This window comes from Protopterus annectens, chromosome 2.part0 (assembly GCF_019279795.1).
Source record: "Protopterus annectens isolate FY-2018-M chromosome 2.part0, PAN1.0, whole genome shotgun sequence".
Lineage (NCBI taxonomy): Eukaryota > Metazoa > Chordata > Ceratodontiformes > Protopteridae > Protopterus > Protopterus annectens.
In genome coordinates, this window is record NC_056728.1 from 31977169 (window position 1) to 31998578 (window position 21410).

Genomic DNA, 21410 nt, shown 5'->3' on the forward strand with positions numbered 1-21410 from the left:
AACTAAACATCAAAAAGACACATCAAAAACTAGGCATGCTCTATCGACAAAATCATTACCTAACCCCTGCAACTAAAGTAACTCTCTACTTCCTTTCTTATCCCCTCCCTTCTCTATGGAACTCCTCTTCTCACTAACCTACAATCCTCTCTTTAATCTCAACTTTCCTCCTGCTACAACAAAATTGCCAAATTTGCTACCAGCCATAAGTCATCCTCCCACCACTGTTCTTCTCTCCAAAAACTAAAATGGCTAGAACTACCAAACCAACTCATCTATACAACTACCTCTTGCACATAAGCTCATTTTTAACCCCACCCTCTGTCCTTCCCTCTCTTCTAGCTTTAAGATGCACCTTCCCAATAGAGTACTTAGGTCCAATAATCAAAATCTAATAGAAGTGTACAAACCATCTCGTCCACTAGGCAAAAATCTTCTATCTTATGGCTTAGCACGTCTCTGGAACTGCCTACCACCTTCCATTCGTACCACTTCTAACCATTACTCTTTCAAAAAATCCCTTCACTCACACCTAATATCCCAATGGGAATGCTCCTGCTCTCTCCATACATAACATACGATATCAAACTCCTGTTCCCCTCATTCCAAGGATAACAAACTCCTTTTTCACTTCATTCCTTCACCTTGGATTCCTTCTCTCTCTCTCTTCTCTTTCAATCTATTACTCATCAAAAACCTTCTCCTTCTATCATCTCTCCATATGCTTATATTCCAGTACTTATATGTTAGTAGTAAAAAATGCATCAGACTGTCACTGCTTATGTGCAATTTGTAAACAATGAAGCAGACTGTAACTATGAACTGTATATTCCAAAAAAGTAATGCCTCTCTGCTGTATATGCAATGTTCCACTGCCAGTTAGTTTTAACTTCATCCTCATCACTAGTGTGTATTATTTGTAATGTTTGCTGTTTGAATTGTAAATGTCTTGCTCAAAACTATAACCCTTGTAAAAATATATTCTTTAAACTATTGTAACCTAGATTGTTATTGGAGCTTTTCTCCCCAGGACTCCATTGAAAATGGGTTCATTGGCCCAATGGACCATCCTGGTAAACCAACTACAAATAAATAAAATAAAATAAATAAGTTATTTACATTCTATATAGTTTATTTGTTTTTTTTCTTTTTACTATACTGTTAAGTTATTGCATTATAAAATGAATAAAAACATTTTGGAAAAAAATGTCTGCCTTCTTTATGCAAGTTCTGGGAACAGAACTGCTGAAAATAATTTATTGTGATATTCCCCATGAGGATAATATAACTGCTAAGAATTTGTTTTGTCCTCAAACCTGTGGTTTTAGGTTTTTATCATTCCTGCTAAAGCCTCTGTTCTCTTCCTCCCTCATTACTGGCTTTCATTCTTTTTCATAGATCCAGATTTCCTAGTTCTGTCTGTCTACGCTAATTTTACTTTTTACTGGCCCACTTTATTATCTTACTGTTTTGTTTGGGAGGGTTCTCTGGACTGGTCACTTTAGCCATCCCAGAGAGTCATTGCCTTAGGTTCATAGGTTCATAGGTTCATACTAGGCTATCTGCCCGAGGGCATTTACAAGCCTAGCCCATAGTTTTGTGGCTTACGCCACCCCTTTAGTATGGGGAACTATACCCATTATTTTGCTGTGCCTCTGTTGAGCAGTGACACTGAGGTAATCCCTGGGGTATATCTGCGATCTCCCATCCATTGGTCAAGATTTCTCTTGAACAAGGCCAGCGAGGTGCTCTGCCTCACATATACCGGGATTTACCTTAAAACCTGCCTTTTCTGATAAGTTTTGGAATCCTCTTTGCGGAGAAGCACCGCTTCACTTTCCACTCTACCTCATTCCCACACACCCCCATATTATTTGATTTATATCATTCTAGCCACTCCTACAATTATTATAACCAATCATACTCTAAAACCTCTGCTCACTACCCTCTCCCACTTCATTACCCTTTACCACTACCTTCTACATAGTGACCAACATTATACTTCTCTCTCACACATCTGGCTTCCTCTTGCCATATTATGCATTTCTACTATTCCAGTCACCCACTTTATACCACCACTGACCACTCAATCCACTCATCTGCCACCAAGTAGATAATATTCTCTATTGGTACAGACTTAAGTAATTTTCAGCTTAAACTATCATATAGCCACATCCCTTCCTTATGGGCAGAATTAATAAATTGTGAGAGTCTAGGAAAAGAATGAAAGGCAATATAGGAGGAGGAGAAGAGAGGCTCCAACAGGAATGATACAACCTAAAAATGAAAGTTATGTGCTTACAATAATGATAGATCTATGTTGTGTCATTTTCATCTGGTTCAACCTTTGAATTGTTGGATTCAATCAAACTGACCTTGCCACCTTTTTCTAAAGCTGTGTATCCAAGGCTCTGACTCCTCCCCTTCCCACAATTACCTTCTCTCCACTAAAGTACCTCAGATCAGGTTTGCTAACTTATCCTTAAATATTATGTCCATCCTACGACTGGAAAACCTTTAGGTGTCGTGGTTAGGGAACATATTAATACCAACAGTAAGGTACACATTAGAAAACCTCACAGACGGGGTTTCAGATGAAGTTTTTCCTGTCACTAGAAGCTGTCAGTGACAACAACAGAAGGGGGAAGGGGGGAGGGATGGTGAACTGAAAAATGAGACAACAGAGACAGCACAGATCTATTAAGTATATAGCTTTTGTATTTGATGTCTATTTTCGTTCAGCTCAACCTCTAGGACAGATTCCCAGCTGCAGAACACCTCTGTGGCATCAAGGAAGGACATTTCTGAGAACAATTAAACCAAAACAAGAACATGGTCTGGACTGCATGTTCGATTTGTAATGAGATACAAAGATATGGACTGTGGACCATGTTGCTGCTGCAATGTCATCAGTGGGGACTCTCTTCATGAATGATGTAGAAGTAGCTACTGTTCTTACAGAATGGGATTTTATTTTTGTATGCAACAATAAACCCCAGTTATTATAAGAAATGCATTCTGAGCAGCCATTTGTAAAGTATGACTTTCAATATGCCTTTTTCCCAATTTTTCTTTAGACAAGGATACAAATAGTCAATCCGATTCTGATATCCTTGGCTTAATGTAAACAGAATATGAGATGTCTCTCTGTTTCAGAATCTGGTTAAAAAAAGACTGGCAAATCAATTCAGATTTCCTTGCATGTCAACTTTAGTAGAAAAGAAGATTAGTTCTCAATGTTTTTCTGTCTTTATGAAAAAAAACAAATGTGGTGGTTTGCAAGACAGTGCTTGTAATTCAGAGATCCATCTACAGGACGTAATTGCAACAAGAAAAATGATTTTCCATGAGAGAAACTCAAAATCTACTAAAGCTGATGGTTTGAAAGGTTTTTAGGTCAAGGTTAAAAGCATAATAGAGATATCCCATGGGAAAACTGGACCTCTCATTGGAGGTCAGAGTAAGAAAGCACCCTTGAGGCAGACTTTGGAGATTCACCCCCTAAGATGCATGGGAGAGGGGCAGAAAAATGCTCTAACCTTTTCAGGAAAGCCCAAATAAAAATGTTTTCCATTTGCTTTGGTATATCTTTTTGGTAGACTGTTTTTGAGAAATAATGTGGACCATCAAAGAAGGCTATTCCTAAAACTGGAAGAACCATGCAGCCTACTTCAGAGCTTTTAGATCTGGAAGAAGCAATCCAGATGGGTAACTCAGATCTGGATTTGAATACAACACCAAAGGATTATGTATCAAATGAGACTAAAGGAGGGGGAACCAAACCTGCCAGGGGCAAAACAAAGCAATAAGAATCACTCTGGTCTTGCACTTTCTGGGTTTCTGAATGAGTTTTGTCAACAGTGGTACTGGGGGAAAGTGAAGAGGAGACCCCGAGGCCAATTGTGAACTACAACATCCCTCGGTGATTTTCCCTGTGGAGGGATCAAGGCAAAACAACTTCTGCACTTCTTGTTCAGGTATAAGGCAGAGATTGCAGCACAGTTGGCCCCAGAAGCTGAAAATGTGTCACTACTGTCCAACTGAGAGACCACTTCTGGGGCAGTAGAACTGACATGCTGAACTTGTCCACTAGTACATCTGACATCACTGGGATATGCACTTCTGTCAGAAAACAATGGGAAAACATTGTCCACTGTCACCCTCTCATGACTATCTGGCAAACAGGATATGATCATGTTCTCTCCTGTTTGCCAATATACCAGACTACTGTCATGTTGTTCATCAGAATGGAGATCACACCCCTTGAGGAGGGAGTCCTGGAATGCCCACAGTGCTAAGAAGCCCATCCTCATCTCCAAGACATCAATATTAAGGGTGACCAAGCACCTTGATCCAAATTCCCCTCAAAATGCCTCCCCACCCCACCCTAGAGGGAAACATCTAAGTTACTGTGGCCGAGGAGCTTGATGAACAAAAATGTCTTCCTTCTCTTACTGATGAAGAAGTTATCCATCATTTGATATGATCCCTGCAAACTTCTGCGAGACAGATCTTAGTATGCAGGAGATGAAAACTCTGTGACCACTGAACTGAAAGAGTCCACTGCAATACTCTTATATGGCATCTTGCCGGGGGAACTAGTATAATGGTAGAGGCCATCAAACCTAGCAGACGAAGAATCAACCTTGCTTGAGGAAAGGCTGCTGAATGACCTGGGAGTCCACTAGACATTGGGATAGTACTCTGGTGTCTGAAAGTTTGGCAAATTGAAGGACCATGTAGATTTGACATCCAATAAACTCTACTTCCTGAGTCGGAGTCAGAGGACTTTTGGACTGATTAACTATGATCCCCAGTAACTGTACATGGTGGAGAAAGGTCCCAGTGTTGAACTAGTGGATTTATTTATTTTACTTATTTAACATTTGTTGACTGGGAAAGTCTGACTAGGATCCCTGGAAGTAGCAGTAAGGAGCCAATTATCTAGGTACAGGAACACCTGGATCCCTTGCAGTTGAAGATAAGCTGCTTCCACTGCCATAACTTTTGTAAACACCCAGGGGGCTGTGGTGAGACAAAGACAGTGCTCTGAATTGAAAATGATTGTCTCCCAGCCACAAATGGGGAAATCTCCAGGATTATCTCTGTATTTTTATGTGATAATAGGCATCAGGGAGATCTACAGAGCACATCCAATCATCCTTCCTTAGGAGAGACAACATGGATTGCACTGTGACCATCTGGAACTTTGTCTGTCTTATGAATTAATTGTGACTGAGGTTCAAAATCGGCTTTAGGTTTCCCGGGTTTTTTTTTTTTTTTTGGAACTAAAAAGAACTTGGAAAGGACTCTGAATCGTAATTGGTCTTGGAGGACTTGTTAGATGACTCTTTTTTTCTAGCAGCTTGGAAACATCTGTTGCTGCAGATTCCAAATGACTGGGTGGAACATGGGAATATTTTGTTTTTCTATGGAAGATAAGAAAAGGTAATGGTATAGCATAGTATAGCCTGTGGTGATTATCTCTAACATCCAGGATTCCATTATAAAATCTTGCCAAGCTTGTGGATGTAAAGATAAGCTCCTCCCTGACTGAATCCAGAGTGCGGCAGTCGGGTAATTTCTTGGGAGTATTGATAGACTTCCCTGGCAAAGGATCCCTGGTTATATGCTCCACCTCTATCCCTAGGAGGACATCCAGTGGAGTTGCCTACCCCTCTGCTGTGGGGGGGAGGGGGCTTGTCTTCACAAGTGTTTTGGTGATAATCTTATGATTTTCTAAACCCCATCTTCTTACCACCCCTTTGGTTCCTTGAAAAGAACCTCTGAGCAGTGGAGAAATGCATTCCAATGACAGATAGGGTTTTGCCATCTTATTCACTCCTAGTAAAATTCTCTGTCTTACTTTTGGTCCAAAAAGTATGGAATCATTGAATGAGGCATTAATGAAAGGTATCTTGAAGCCTTCTGTGAAATCGCACAGATGCATCCAAGCATGCTGGTGCACAGTAATGCTGGTGCCTGCTGCTCTGGCTGTGTCATCAGCTGCATTAGAAATTAGACACATGGACACATTTGACATAGACTGCAAGGTAGGCAATTGGGATTTTGAACATCCGCTGGTAAGTTACCTGCAAGGGACTTGGTAAGCTCTTTGGTTAGGTCGTTCCAAAAATGTGCCATATGTGCAAACTTTGCTGAAGCATACATCTGTTTCCTGAGTCTGTCCAACATCTTATGACTCTCTATTAGGAGGATTAACAGAAGAACTCTGTTTGGACAGTTCTTTTTTCTTGGCTGCTCTACTACCATGGCATCTAGTAATGGATCATTGCTCCAGTGCTTCTTGTCTTTCGGAGGAACCAAACTTGTATGCACTTTCTTGGGGGTAGGTTCTACTACAACATTGTCCTTCCATGCCCTCTGAGGTAGAAGGTCTATAAGGGCATCAGTAGGTGATACCACCAAGGACACAGATGAGCCAGTATCAAAGGCCTCAAGGAACACAAATTCATCTGGTGAAGTAGTTTAAGTGGTCCAACCTCCTTGCTGCTTCATCAATTCTGGGATGTCACCAAAGGTGATATCTTCTAAAGGGGATATTGGGGAACCTTCACCTTTCTCCAGATCTGTGTCTTCTGTGTCAGATTCTGGAGAGGAGTTTAAGAGTTTCCATTTGCAAGTTGGTTTTCTAGGATTTTGCCTTGGGAGAATCTCAGGAAACAGGTCTAAATCAGATTGGGAACTCGAGTGGCAAGTACCGTCTAGCCCTAAAGGCACTGATACAAGAACAAGTAAAAGTTGGAACAGATTTCAGCTCAAAGGCAGAATATCTCTTGTAGGTCCAGCCAGAATCTGTTCAAATGGCTCAAAGGTTAACACTATGATCAGAGCTGCAGGAACATCTCTCCTAGCTGTGGATGAAGGAACAATCTCAGCCCCAATCAGCACTGGCTCTAAGACTGTCCTCGGACATGAGCTATGGAGAGCCAAAGCCCAGAGGTGCAGATATGGCTCCAAAAATTTCAGAGTCAGCTCTACTGCAGGGGCCCCTGCACTGACACTTCAGCTCCAAGACTCATCTTGATCCAAAAAACTCATAATTGAGTGAGCAAGGGATGTTGACAAAGCTGAAGTTCCTCAAGTTGCTGGCTCCAACTGAGGTGCATCAAGGGGGGTTTGGAACCAGGGAGATATGATCTGAGGGATGGACCAGTACAGGAGAAAACAGTGGAGGGGTAGTTGGCACTGTACCAAGAGAGTCCGTGGGGATGGCACCAGGAGAACCCCTGGGTGGATTTGTGTCGTCAAGAATCTCCACATCATTCAATTGATGTCCATCTCAGTAAGACTTCTAGTGGACCAGACAGAGCTGAAGAAAAATGCCACCGAAAGAGGTTTGAAGTACTGTCTTTCTCTGCTTGGATGGGTGAGTGGAGCCTAGGACTCAACAGTTCCATGGAAAATCTTGGGTGAGGCAGACTAGATCCAAGTAGCTAGTGGATCTGACTCCCTCAGAGTCTTAGGTGCCAGACCTCTATTGCATCAGGAGACCTTTTCCTAGACTTCTTTATCTTCATCTCTTTGGGTCTTTCTCTCAACTTCCCTCTCTCTCTTCTTCCTTCTTCCTATCCATTTTTTACGTGGGGAAGCTAAAGCTTGCCTAGAAATACCAGACATTGAAGGTCGAGAAGATGAAAAACCTGTCTAAGGGGAAAGCAAAGCTTCTAAGATAAGTTTTCTTTGTAACCTTAAATGGTACTACTCCCAAAAGAAGCACAAATATCACAATTTGCCTCGAGATGAGCAGAAGCTAAACAATAAGCGCATAAAGTGTGTGGGTCTTGAGGTGGAATTTTATGTCCACAAGCCATGTACTTCTTGAAGCCTTGGGTTTTGTTGGACATCATCGTAGAAGCCAAGACACAATGACAACAGTAATATTTATGTAAATATTTGAAACTTTCTCTAGATGAAAATGTACTGTAGAAAATATCAGAAGACTATTTGTCTAAGTATTTATCTAATTATTTACTTCATACTTACTGCTAAGGAGAGGTACAAGTATTTAACTCTAATCATGGGAAAATACTTATTTAACTACTTTTTGCAATACTTAAGTAATATCAAAAATTCAACATAGTACACCTACAATCCTAATCCTAATACTAACAGTACTAGCAACTATTTTTAATAACTAGTCCAACACTATGAATCTAGAAAGGGTTAGGGAAGAGAAATCTCCACTATTAAGAAAGAAAAAACATTCACTTATCATGAAAAGACACAGCCCTCGGAAAACACGTCTGAACGTTCGGGGGGGGGGGGGGCGAGACCTGCAGTACTTTAGTAGAGAGGAGGGAATTATGGGTAGAGGAGAACTCTGACCCTCAGATCCACAGCATTACAAAAAGGCATCAAGGACGGATCCAATCCGATCTGACAACCCAAAGGTTGAAATTGATGAAAACAGACATTGGATTCACAGGTTTGAGGATAGAGCAAAGAGTTCTAAAATACCCCAATAAAAATAATAATAACAGGAATAATAATAATAATAATAATAATTACAGTGCACATTACTCACATAAATGCTTCTATTGCTTTTTCTGTTCCCTGTGCAGCTGTATAACATCACTATTGATAAAATGCTCTAATATATTATCACGCCAGTTGAAGAAGTGGCAAGATTCCTTTTCGTACAAAATCTGTGTGCTTTCCAACCTGCAGAATAATCAAGTCCTGCACCCATGAGCTGATCAATGAACTTAACTCGAGGGAAATTTCATATCCTACTTTCTAGGGAAATTGAGGGGATTAAGTTCCTAACCATTACCTCTGCATTGCTTATGTTTACATATACTTTGCTTTAAGTCCTGCTATTCTTATTTATTACTTCCTTTGCTTATTCTTATTTATTTCTTACCTTGCTTAATACAAATTTTGTGAATCAAGGAAAGGAGGTAAATTCTTAACTGACAATAGACCATGAAAACAGACAGCAGACAGACATTATTTCATAACATTTAAGTCACAGTTAGCATGGCCATACATATAAGTTCTTTCACTCTATGTAGAGAGTCAGCAGTCAGTTAATCTAAGTGTTCTTGAGGCATTTTGGCCCCCTTCTGCTTTTTAAATCCTGGCTTCTCTCATAATGTCTAGTTCCTGCCGCAACCTCTGCTGTCTATTAAAAAGTGGAAAATATCAGCACTACCTTCCAGTCACCTCCTACCTCCGATGATTGTTTCCCTGTACTTTCAATCTCTCGTCTACAACTCATGTCTCCTCAGTGTTTCACCAGCTTTGAAAGTGTTGCCTAGACCTCATCTGTGTCAGTAAATGATACGGCTGCTCCACTGATGAATAGTCTGAAGGCGGCTAGATACATTTTTTTCTCTAAGCTTCTATGTTTGGAATCATACAATTACTGGCCAGGGTCTATGGTTTCTCCCCCTTGTGTTCTCCATACAGTTCTTTGTACATATTAAATGTGGATCTCTTACAACTTCATGTCTGTCCAGCCTGCCAGTAATTCTCTTACTTTACCCTTCCAATTTGCCTCTTCTATTCTTTTTGGGACCTCTACTATCTTAATATTTTTCCTTCTCAATCGATCGTTCAACTCAGTCATTTTTCAGTTTTAAACAGTTTAATCTTGCTTCCCCCGTGTTAACTCTAACTTTTAACTAATTTTCCTCAATCATGATTTGGATTGTATCTGAATGCTCAGACAGACCTGTTTGTATTTCCTCCAGCTCCCATTCCTGTATCCACCAGATATCCTTGTATGGTGCGTTTCAAGTCTTTGATTTCCTGTCATATTGTATTTATCATGATATGGTCTTCCTAATCTGCATCTATCTCAGATTGTATCTGAATGCTCAGACAGACCTGTTTGTATTTCCTCCAGCTCCCATTCCTGTATCCACCAGATATCCTTGTATGGTGCGTTTCAAGTCTTTGATTTCCTGTCATATTGTATTTATCATGATATGGTCTTCCTAATCTGCATCTATCTCATTTTTTGTCTTCCAGTAGCAAGTTTCTCTTTGCCTTCTTATCCTTCTTTTTTATTTGCCTTAACAACATTCACTACAATAAAGTATCCTCTTTTTGCCAACTATGCTACCAAGTTCCTTGACCCAAAATTAATTTTAATTTATTACTACTTCTGCTGAGCCATAAAGGGGTCCGAATGGAGAGATGACAAAATCAGCAAGCAAGGAGAATAGCATTGTTGGAATTGAATTCATCCTCAAGTCTTGTTAAGTATCTTAATGAGGTAGACTCTGTTTTTACAAAACATCGCCAAGATGACACTGATATATAGACTATGTTTATATAGCATATTTCATGGGCAGAAGTAGGTTAAAAAATAAAAAAAAAGACAGCTGAGTGCACAAGTCCCAGGACAGAAAAGTGCCCAATCCTGGTAGGTGCACTGGTGCCAGGACTGGAAAAAAATGACAGTACTGAGTCCTTAAGACATGGAAACATTCCTACAATGGGGTTGGGCCAGGCTCAGGGGAAGGATGGCCCGCTTGTTATAGAAGGAAGTAGTAGTCCACAAAAATCACAAAAACTAATAGGCCAAAAAAAGCCATAAAGATGATATAGTGGGCTATTGAGGATAAGAAAGAAATTATGCATTGTTACTATTATGCAAGAAGCACACCATTTTTGGACAGAAGATATACAAAAAGATTAAGAGAGAAATTACAGGAAAGAAAAATACTTCCACAAAAAAAACTTTCAGAAGCTTCAAATACAAATTTGTGTTCATTAGAACAGATTCACGAATAACATATAGACCAAGAATCCTTGGGCTGTTTGGAAAAAGAAGTGACTCGGGAAGTGCGAAAATATAAAGAACAAAATCTAGAGATTTCTGAAAGATATAACAAAGAAATATGGACATGGGAAAGAAAGAGAGATCTGATATGATGCAATATTTATGCAAAGGAGAATGTCAAATTAACCAATACAAAAAAGCAAACCTAAAGATATTCAAAGAGAAATACAGGCAAAGGTACCCTGATATGGAAAATTTCACAATACAAAAAATACGATCACAAAGGGTTGACATAGAAAAGAAGATTAGTGAAGTAGAAATAAACCACAATAGAAACTGAAGTCATGTAATATCTGCAAAGTGAAGGATTTTGTGTAGAAAATCTAGCAGAGGTTATATCACAGCATAAGGGAACAAAGAATCCCCCAAGTAAGGAGAAAGAGGAGGAGCAGGAAACATCTGAAGAACAGGAAATATGGACATGGGAAAGAAAAATAATTAATATAGTGCAATATTTCTACAAAGGAGAAAGCAAAATTAATCAATATAAAAGAGCAGTAACAAAGATATTTGAAGAGAAATACAGGCAAAGGCATCCAAATATGGAAAAGCATACAATACAAAAAAATAAGAAAACAAAGAGGTAAAGTAGAAAGGAGGATTAGTAATGAAAAAGTTACAGAAATAGAAATGGAGGTTATGGATTACCTGCAAAGTAAAGAATATAGTATAGAAACTCTAACTCCGATAACGCCACAGCAGGCTAGAACAATAGATCCAGAAATTAAGGAGAAACCAGTGGAGATGGAAAATCTGATCAGTTGCCATATGAATATACTTTACAGCCTTCAGTAGAAAGCCAGTATAAAACTTTAATTGGAGTTGTACAGCAAAGGAAGTAACAGGAAATTGTGGCAACTCTAGCTGTGGATATGCATATTTCGGTCTTGGTATGACCTCATCAACACAGCACAAGCAGAGCATTTGACTAAGCATAAGAAACACAGGGCTGTTATACCCAGCTGATGTCCATTATCAATAGGGTCACTGCAAAAAATATCCCAAACAACAAACTAAAACAATAAGTGAGAAGGTACAATCAGTAAAAACAAAATAAAAACTCCAGCAAAGCTAGAACTTCAACTGAGTGACCTCCCAAACATCTTGTATCAGTTGTACATGGGATATATGCAAATGACCCTTAAGAACATCAGGTGTTTCAGATAATTGGCGATTCTGAATGCTCATGACTTGTTTCGTCATTTTAATGGACAATTTCAGGCCAATAAAGCCAAAGCCCACTATGTGTGGATATGCATATTTCAGCCTTATGACCTCATCAGCACAGCACAAGCAGAGTGTTTGACTAAGCATAAGAAACACAGGGCTGTTATACCCAGCTGATGTCCATTATCATTAGGGTCACTGCAAAAATATCCCAAACAACAAACCAAAACAATAAGTGAGAAGGTCACTGAAAAAACAATCAGTAAAAACAAAATGAAAATTCCAGGAAAGCTAGAACTTCCACTGAGTGACCTCCCAAACCTCTTGTATCAGAGGCACTTGGGATATATGCAAATGACACTTCTGAACATCAGGTGTTTCAGCTAAGTGGCGATTCTGAATGCCCATGACTTGACATCAGCTGGGTATAACAGCCCTGTGTTTCTTATGCTTAGTCAAACACTCTGCTTGTGCTGTGCTGACGAGGTCATAACAAGGCCTAAATATGCATATCCACAGCTAGTGGGGTTTGGCTTTATTGGCCTGAAATTGTCCTTTCAAATGATGAAACAAGTCATGGGCATTCAGAATCGCCAATTAGCTGAAACACCTGATGTTCATACGGCTCATTTGCATACATCCCATGTGCCTCTGATACAAGAGGTTTGGGAGGTCACTCAGTGGATGTTCTAGCTTTGCTGGAGTTTTCATTTTGTTTTTACTGATTGTTTTTTGGGTGACCTTCTCACTTATTGTTTTGGAAACAAGGAAAAAGGAATAGAAACACCACTAAAATAGACACATTTTGGAGAAATATCTATGATAATCATGTGGAACATAACAAAGATGTTGGATGGATAGAAGTAGTAAAAAAAGAATAAGTTTAAATGTACAGGATATGAAATATGATGAAGTAACAGCCAGAGAAATTTAAACAAAATTAAGAAAATCTCCTAACTGGAAAACCCCTAGGCCCAGACTGACAGGAACAATGTCCAAGCTGTAAACCAATTTGCTCTTCCTGTCCTAACTTACAGTTTGGCACTGACTGACTGGCCCAAAAAGTACTGGATCAGTTGGACAGGAAAAGAAGAAAAAATGCTTCATGCTTATTAAATAATTTATAAAAATCAGTATATACCAAAATTATATATTCCCCATTTTGAAGGAGGTATGGGTCTCCTCAAAACTGATTACATGTATAGATCTGCAATCACAGGACTGCATACATATCTGCTGACTTCATAAGATCCAAACATAGTGAAAGTTTTAAAACATGAGGAGAAGTCGTCTAATACAACTTCCCTGCTTAGCTTAGCAAAAGAATATTGGTGTCAAGTGATAATGGAAATCAAGTGAGAAGTAGATAAAAATCAGGCAGCAACTGAATGTGCCAAAAAACAAAAGAAAGGACATAAGGTGGATGATCAAATGAGAAGGCAAGAAATGTGGAAAATGCTTAAATACAGTTAAGTACAGAACACTCTTGGAACACCCTCATGTCAATCAGGATCGAACACAAGAATGGTTAAGGAGAGGTGAATTTAAACCAAACGAAGAAAGGTTAATATTAGTGGCTCAGGATAGTGGACTATGTACACAGGTTACAAAGTCAATTGAACATGTGGGAGAAACAGACACATACAGGTTTTGTAAAACAGAACTGGAAACAGTTGTGCATCTTGTTGCTGGGTGTGATATACTAATGGCAGAAGGAGTGAATACTGAAAGGCATAATAATGAGGCAAGACTGCTGCACTGGGAAAAAAACAGTATAATACTAAAGTAGCTGAGAAGCATGGAAAATGAGCCACAAAGTATTATAGAAAATTATGTTTACATCACATGGGATCACCCATTACCAACATTTCAAAAAACAGATGCGAGAAAAAAGATATAGGAGTCCATGAAAAGAAGACAAAAGTAGCATTAATGACTGAAATTGCTACACCTAGTGACTACAATATCTTACATACATAGAGACACAAAGTCATAAAATACCAAGATTTACAGGGAGAAATGAGTGTAGTGTGGAAGAAAAATACCCTGACAGTTCCAATAGTAGTAGGAACAATGGGTCTTATAAAAAATAATTTACAGTCATACTTAGTTCTGGGCATACTGCGGCTACTACGAAGAGCACTTCTGGCCAACATCAAAAATTGCAACAATACTGATTTCATAAACTCTAATCACACTTCGACTTAGGAATGGGGTCCATTCCCGTCATGGTATTAGAAACCCAAAAGACTTGGAGAAATTAAACCAGGAAAAGTGGTCTCTCAGGGTGCAGTCACACCAGACGTCTTCTCTCCCGTTTTTAGGTTCTGGAAAGAATGCAGAGATGAATGCATTTGTCTGAAGTAAAGTGTGGAGGACGAAAACGCAATTGTTTTTTGTAAAAGCGTTAATGACAGTGTGTTGTTTTTAACAATAAACCGTGAATTCGTAGTTGCATGTTCCTGGCTTTGGATACTGCTCTCCGGGCTTTGCATTCCATTTTTTCTTGGTTTGGTTGTTTTGGAAAGCTTCCCGCTTAATTGTTATTTGTCTGAAGTAAATGTTGAAATTACATTTGGCAAAAAGAAGGGTTAGTTCTCATGGATACTCAGTCCCCTATGAAAAATGAAGACGGTCTGGTTCACCAATGAAGGCTGTAACTGAAATATCTGTCTAGCCGGAAGAATTCTGATTCTCAGAGGAAAGCAAAGAAAGCATATAGGAACATTCCCATCTATGGGAAGGAAAAGGCATCTGTCTTCCAGGCCTGTAGTAGAACTTATTCAGCTGTCTATTTTGAATGGAGGCAAACAGATATATTTTGGGGATTCCCCTTAGGCGGATTATCTCCTGGAAGACCACGGGATGTAACTTCCACTCTTGGGGGCTTATCCTAGATGTGTGTCTACCACAGTATTCTGCTCTGACAGAATATAAATAGCTTGAACAGAAAGACTGTGCTGAGCTGTATTTTTTTGGTCTATTATGATTAGTCTGAATAGTGAGTAGGACCTGGTTCCCTTTTCTCTGTTTATATATCACACTGCAGTGGTGCTGTCTGTGACTACCAGAAGAGGTCCTGAGGTTTACAAATGGTTCAAGGGCTCCAATACATTTATCAAAGTCATCATTTCTTTGACACTTGTGTTTTTCCTGAAACGATGGTCCCATAGACCTTACATTTTCATTCCCTTTGATACAACTCCCTATACAAAGTCTGAAGCATCCATGTTTCCAGATTTAACAGGGCTGGAAGGGAGATTATGGGACATGGATTCAGTAAATTTTAGTCTGCCCAACAAAATAGCTCCTTCCTGATTAAGGGAAGCACTGGGATTTGAAAAGGAAGAGGGTGTTGGTCTATAATGATTTGGGAAACCATTGGATTTTTCCTCATATGCAATCTGGCCAAAGGAATCTACAGGATCCTTGAAGCCATGTATCCCAGAATCGTGAGATATTCCCTTGCAGTAATCACTGGTTACGAAAACTGTAGGAAGCAAGAATGATATAAAATTGTCTTTTCTGAAGGAAAATAAGCCATTAAGGATGTGCCTAGCAGGTAATCTAGAAATGTAATTCTTTGAGAAGGAATGACAGAAGATTTGTCCAGATTTAAATGAAAACCTAGGGTTCAAAACAGATTTTTGACAAACAGCAGAGACTGACAGTCTTGATAAGCATCTGCAGAAACTGCAACTGTCTACATATGGAAAAATGCCTTGCAATCTGCAAAAAACTTTGTGAATAACTTTAGAGCTGCAGAAAGACAGAAGTTTCTGTGAATAGGTATGTCGTGATACCATCTTTCACCCACAGAGTTATTTAAAAAATACAGAAGAGGAATCAGAGGAAAAAGAGATTAAAAGGTGAGCATTTTCAACTCTGGAATTTTTAAATAAAAACAAAAACAAATCTAGAACAGCTATCCAGGATACCTACCTTTTGACTTACCTTCTTCAGATATTAAATCATCCCTGATCAATATATCTTTTGCAACCCAGATCATTAAGCATTCTTTAAAATGTCTATATGATGCTACTGATACATTATCTCAAGCAGCTGCAACTAAGTAAGTTATGAGTAGGAATGTACGGCTTAAATCTCAGAATACACCTGAGAATTTCAAGATGCAAATTCTTAATGCCCCACTATACAGACGGTATTGTTTATTACTTCCCATCTCATACCCCTCCTTTCCCCACCCTGGCCATCCTCTACACTTTTTCTCTATCTTTCCCTCGGGAATCAGACTGCAGCAGACTCATCGGTGCTGGAAATTATCAAGAGCATATACAAGTGGTAGCAGTACTCACTTCCTCTAAACCTAGGGATTTATCCATCTGCTCCGTCTCACCATTGCCTAGGTTATCTAAAAGGATCATAGGGTTTTATTCAAGAATTTTCCTAGTGTCCAAACAGAATGGATCCAGGCAAGGCTTACAGTGAGAAAATAGGATCTACAACAGTCAGTAAGTGGCTTTCAAAGAGCAGGACACCTGCAAGAGGGGATCTGTACTGAGGACTTACAAGCGAGGGCTGAAAAAGAGCACTGGCATAACTAGCCAGGCCATGGAGCCACAGAGAAAGCATGGGCCAAGAAGCAAGGGGGGGTGACAAACAGCAGGTGGTTTGTAGGGGGTTGCACAAACATCCTCCAAGCAAAACGCAGATGCTGGAGGAATCAAGAGGTTTTAGAGAATCACAGAAGGGATGAATGCATCTATGTGTTTTGTGTCCCAGGGCTACTTGGAAGATGGCTGCAAAAATAGGGAAGCAAAGGTCAAGAACAACAGCAGCAGCTGTGAAAGGAAGGCATAAATAATAGGATGGGAGGTAGACACAATCAGCCTAATATGTGGATGAAACAAGTGAACCAATCAAATTAAAATAATCAAAACAAACCTAGGAAAATGGAAAACAAAATGCAATGATGCATAAGAATTAATGCATTTGCATCATTGTTTTAGTTTGTTGTTTGGGATATTTTTGCAGTGACCCTAATGACAATGGTCATCAGCTGGGTATAACAGCCCTGTGTTTCTAATACTTAGTCAAACACTCTGCTTGTGCTGACGAGGTCATAACAATGCTGAAATATGCATATTCACAGCTAGTGGAGTTTGGCTTTATTGGCCTGAAATTGTCCATTAAAACGACGAAACAAGTCATGGGTATTCAGAATTGACAATTAGCTGAAACACCTGATGTTCATAAGGATCATTTGCATATATCCCATGTGCCTCTGATACAAGAGGTTTGGGAGGTCACTCAGTGGAAGTATTAGCTTTGCTGGAGTTTTCATTTTGTTTTTACTGATTGATTTTTCATTGACCTTCTCACTCATTGTTTCCTTTCCCAAGAAGACAAAAACTTCATCTGACCAAGGGGAAATGGGGCTGGTCTCAGAGGCATTCAAGGCACCCTACAAAGCTGACGCTAATTAATCTACATTCCAAGCATATTGTATTTATTTATTTGTTTGCTTATTTATGTAAATATATATATATATATATATATATATATATATATATATATATATATATATATGTATATGATTTAGTGGAATGGGATAATACCACTGTGCCTATGGCCTATTTTCAGTTGATACTCACACTGATTAAGGAAAATTTAGCCATACCATTGTGAAAATTCTCCTACTCTTTCAATAAATGTCATGGGATCTTTTACAAATACCTGAAACAGATGGAACCTCGGATGGCATACTCAAGAGTGCAGCACCCCACTCCATGCTGCACAGGAGTGTCAGCACTGAAAAATTAATGCAAACACCTGGTGTAGGATCAGAACCCACAGCTTCTCTGGTCTGACACTTTCAAAGGCAAGAACTGACTAGAATATACCACTAGAAGGAGAAACTTGTCAAAATGTAAACAAAGACAGCCGATGCTAGGAATTAAATATCTGTAAGCAGGAAACATTGGGATGAAACAAGAAGGTATGGATGCCTTGATACGAAAACTAAAAAAAAACAGCAGTGTGAGAGAAATCAAAGATGACAACTCTGGATTACCTGCAATAGAAAGGCCAATGATAAAATGGAAGTAGGCAAATGAGCACAGAAGAAAGCACCTGAACTGTACATAAACATGAACTCATTACACTCAAGTGTGCCTCCAGGCATTTCTGCAGTTACCTCCTACAGTGCCTCTAGGCGTCAATTATTGCTTGTTCACATTAACATTAATAATTCCAAAAACATGCTACATACAAGATATTAGAATATTTAATCTTGAAGCATACATGATGGCAAACACAACTGTATTAATATTTGATGTCTGATTAATATTTGATGTCTGTCAATGAGTATTTATTAGAAATGTAAAGTGATAACTTCATTTCTGAAAGGCTCAAGCCACACCCACTGGGAGTTAAAGGTACACACACTCAAAAGAGCTGTACTGGAGGGAGATATGGATAAAAATGTCCAGATGGCACTACTAATATGAGTCTGCAAATGAATGTTAAATAGCCATTCTGTTTCCATTGTCAAATTTATCTAGTCTATATGACTTTGTTTACCTAAATAAGCTGCTTGACTTGTCGTCTCTGCCAGTCCTTCTCTGCGCAGATCCTTCCCAGCATCACCAGGAGTTGAGCAGTGTGCAGGGGAGCTCTCCAGCATGAAGTTTTTGCTTCTTGAAGTACTTATTATTCGTGGAGGTAGCAGGATGTTTATAACAGTCTGTAGCAGCAAGAATACCTCTGGCTGCTCCAGTCTGGGGCTATCTAAAGAGAAATGAAAGCCACAGTTAAGCACAACAGCTAGACAGTATTACATTTAACAATATTAATCTATATCCTTGTAATTGTAAATGCAAATTTCATGGAATGTTTGGATTACTGATATATTATTGATAAAAATCAATACTGCCTGTGAATAACATGAAGCAATAACAGGAATTCATTACAGATATTTCAGTGCCCTCACTTGTTCTTTCAAGGGTATTTTAATACAAGTATAAAACATGTGCAAGTATATAGTTATGTAAAAATAGTGTGTGTGTGTGTGTGTATATGTGTATATATATATATATATATATATATATATATATATATATATATATATATATATATATATACATACATATATATATATATACATATATATATATACATATATACATATATATATATATATATATATATACATATATATATATATATATATATACATATATATATATATATATATATATATATATATATACATACACACACACACACACACACACACACACACACGTACACATATAAAGTTTTGATAAGTAAATAGGTGGAAGAGAATTAACAAACAGACATTCAGCAGGTTTTCTTCATGCAAGGCAGAAAACTGGTATTGGTCACCTGTGTGCGACTCTGGTAAACTTAGATAAATTAGTGACTTGCATGCCAGATGGCTACCTTCAGCATTGAAGAAAACAGTGGCAGTACCACTTCTCCTTTCTTTATGACTAGCTGAAGGAATAAATGTCTTCTATTTGTCAGATTTTGGTGAGACCAGAGGAACTGCAGTGGTAGATAAGGCACTAGCAGCAGAGGTGCAAGTGTCTTATAATATTACAAAGGTCCTTGATTAAAGTCAAGATGGAAAGATGAGTTGGAGTCATTGTGCACATCTCCATGAGGTGAGAACATTGGGAAAAAGCTATGAAATAAACAAAATAGCCTCAGACCACCTGTGCAATGGAGAACTTGACACTCACAAGTCACACTCTTGTTCACTGAAATGAGAACAACTGAACTGCACAGTAATAGGTGGGGTGCCTGAGTCAATGGAAGACAGTGGAGGAAGGCAATAAATAAATAGTCTGTATGTAACTACCAGCAAGATCCTTTTCACACAGAAGGTGCACACACGAGGTAATCATCAAAAATGTAGCTCACTGAATCATCTTTGTTCTGACAGTTTTTAAATGTGTTTCAGTTAACGCCTGCCCCCAGAAATTTTCTTTTTAAAGGAATTGGTATGCAGAACTCCTTAGCTAAGATGGGTTTTGTTGCTCTTGTGCATAACCTGCCCCTTACAAGTACAGCGAACCTCAAATCTATGATCCAAAATCCATGTGAGATATTAACAAAAAAGCATATTTTTTTGCCATAAATAGCATAAGGACGTCCACCCTTGGTCATATATGACAGCATGTACATTACAAAGTCAGTCCCTCTGACTTAAACCAGCTTAGTCTGCATACTTACCTTGAATAATATGTATATTGTTCTCTAAGCAATTTAATGTCAGATTGTAAGATATGTAACACTGCCTTTAAGTATATTGCTACATACCTCCACATTCTTGAGACATATTTCATTCTCTGCTGTACTATTTACTGCATTCCAATCTTCCATGTGAACTGCAGCTCCTTCTTCAAATGAAATCATTTCCCCCATAATCTTTTAAAATTCTACTTGCATGGTCCACAATGGGATACAGACACTAAATGCTATTAATGTTGTATCTAAGTAGCTTTTTATCTTTACATAGCATCTAATAACATTTGTTATAATACCTTCTGAAGAAATGAGTATTTTCATGAAATTAGTATCATCACACCTTTTCCTCTGTCTCCTGCAAACTAAGATACAACTCCCCACACCCAGTACACTTTTATTAATGCATCATGTTCAAAGACTCACACGTATATTCTAGTGGACCACCATGGAGCTTAGTCCAATTGCCCATTTAACACTAGAACATTGTCTGGCTAAGTGATGTACTCAGACACACAAAAGCAAACGCTGGCTAAAGGAATCGAACTCTGAAGAACAGGAAGCAACTTATTAACAGCTCATCTTCTGGGCTGCCAGACATTGCTCATTAAAACATATACTGAAATGTTAATTTTATTCCAAGTGCATTTCTTGAAATGCAACTGCCTATGGTTCCAGGTTCAAGTATCTGATAACCATATTTTTCTTATTTGCATTGTTTAAATCATTAACATTCCATGTTGTTAGTCATCCCTTTTTCTTTTTTTTTTGTAAATATTTTTATTCATTTCCAAAAACAAGAAAACATGAATGCAGGTTATTTATGACAATTAAGTATTTACAAATTATTTAAAAAGGTAGGCTAAAACCTCATCAAACATTAAAACCAAAATAAAGTATTTACAAGGGTGTCTACTGTTGACATATAATTGACTTTCTAAACAATTGTTTCCTGATTATAATCTGCTGCAGTCATTATTCTCCAGTATTTCAGTTACTTTTTGCCATGCTACGTATAATGATGTAGTTCTTTCAGTTCTTCCTTTAATAGTGTTCATTTCCAATTGCGATACTGCTGACACCATATTCATGAATTGCTTAAAAGTTGGAGAAGCTTTGGATTTCCAGTTTGATGTAATGTTCTTCCTTGCAATAGCTAGGAGAGTCCATAAGATTACATATTTTGTTCTTGGCA

The 21410-nt window shown here is 38.5% G+C and overlaps 1 protein-coding gene across 1 annotated transcript in view; it reads right to left on the bottom strand.

Moving 5' to 3' along the window:
* UNC80 (unc-80 homolog, NALCN channel complex subunit) overlaps positions 1-21410 on the bottom strand; it is a 5631640-nt gene that overhangs the window by 606202 nt on the left and 5004028 nt on the right. The window contains exon 56 of the mRNA XM_044060513.1: positions 18527-18733. Coding sequence (XP_043916448.1) covers positions 18527-18733 — 207 coding nt within the window. The remainder of the gene's footprint in view (positions 1-18526; positions 18734-21410) is intronic.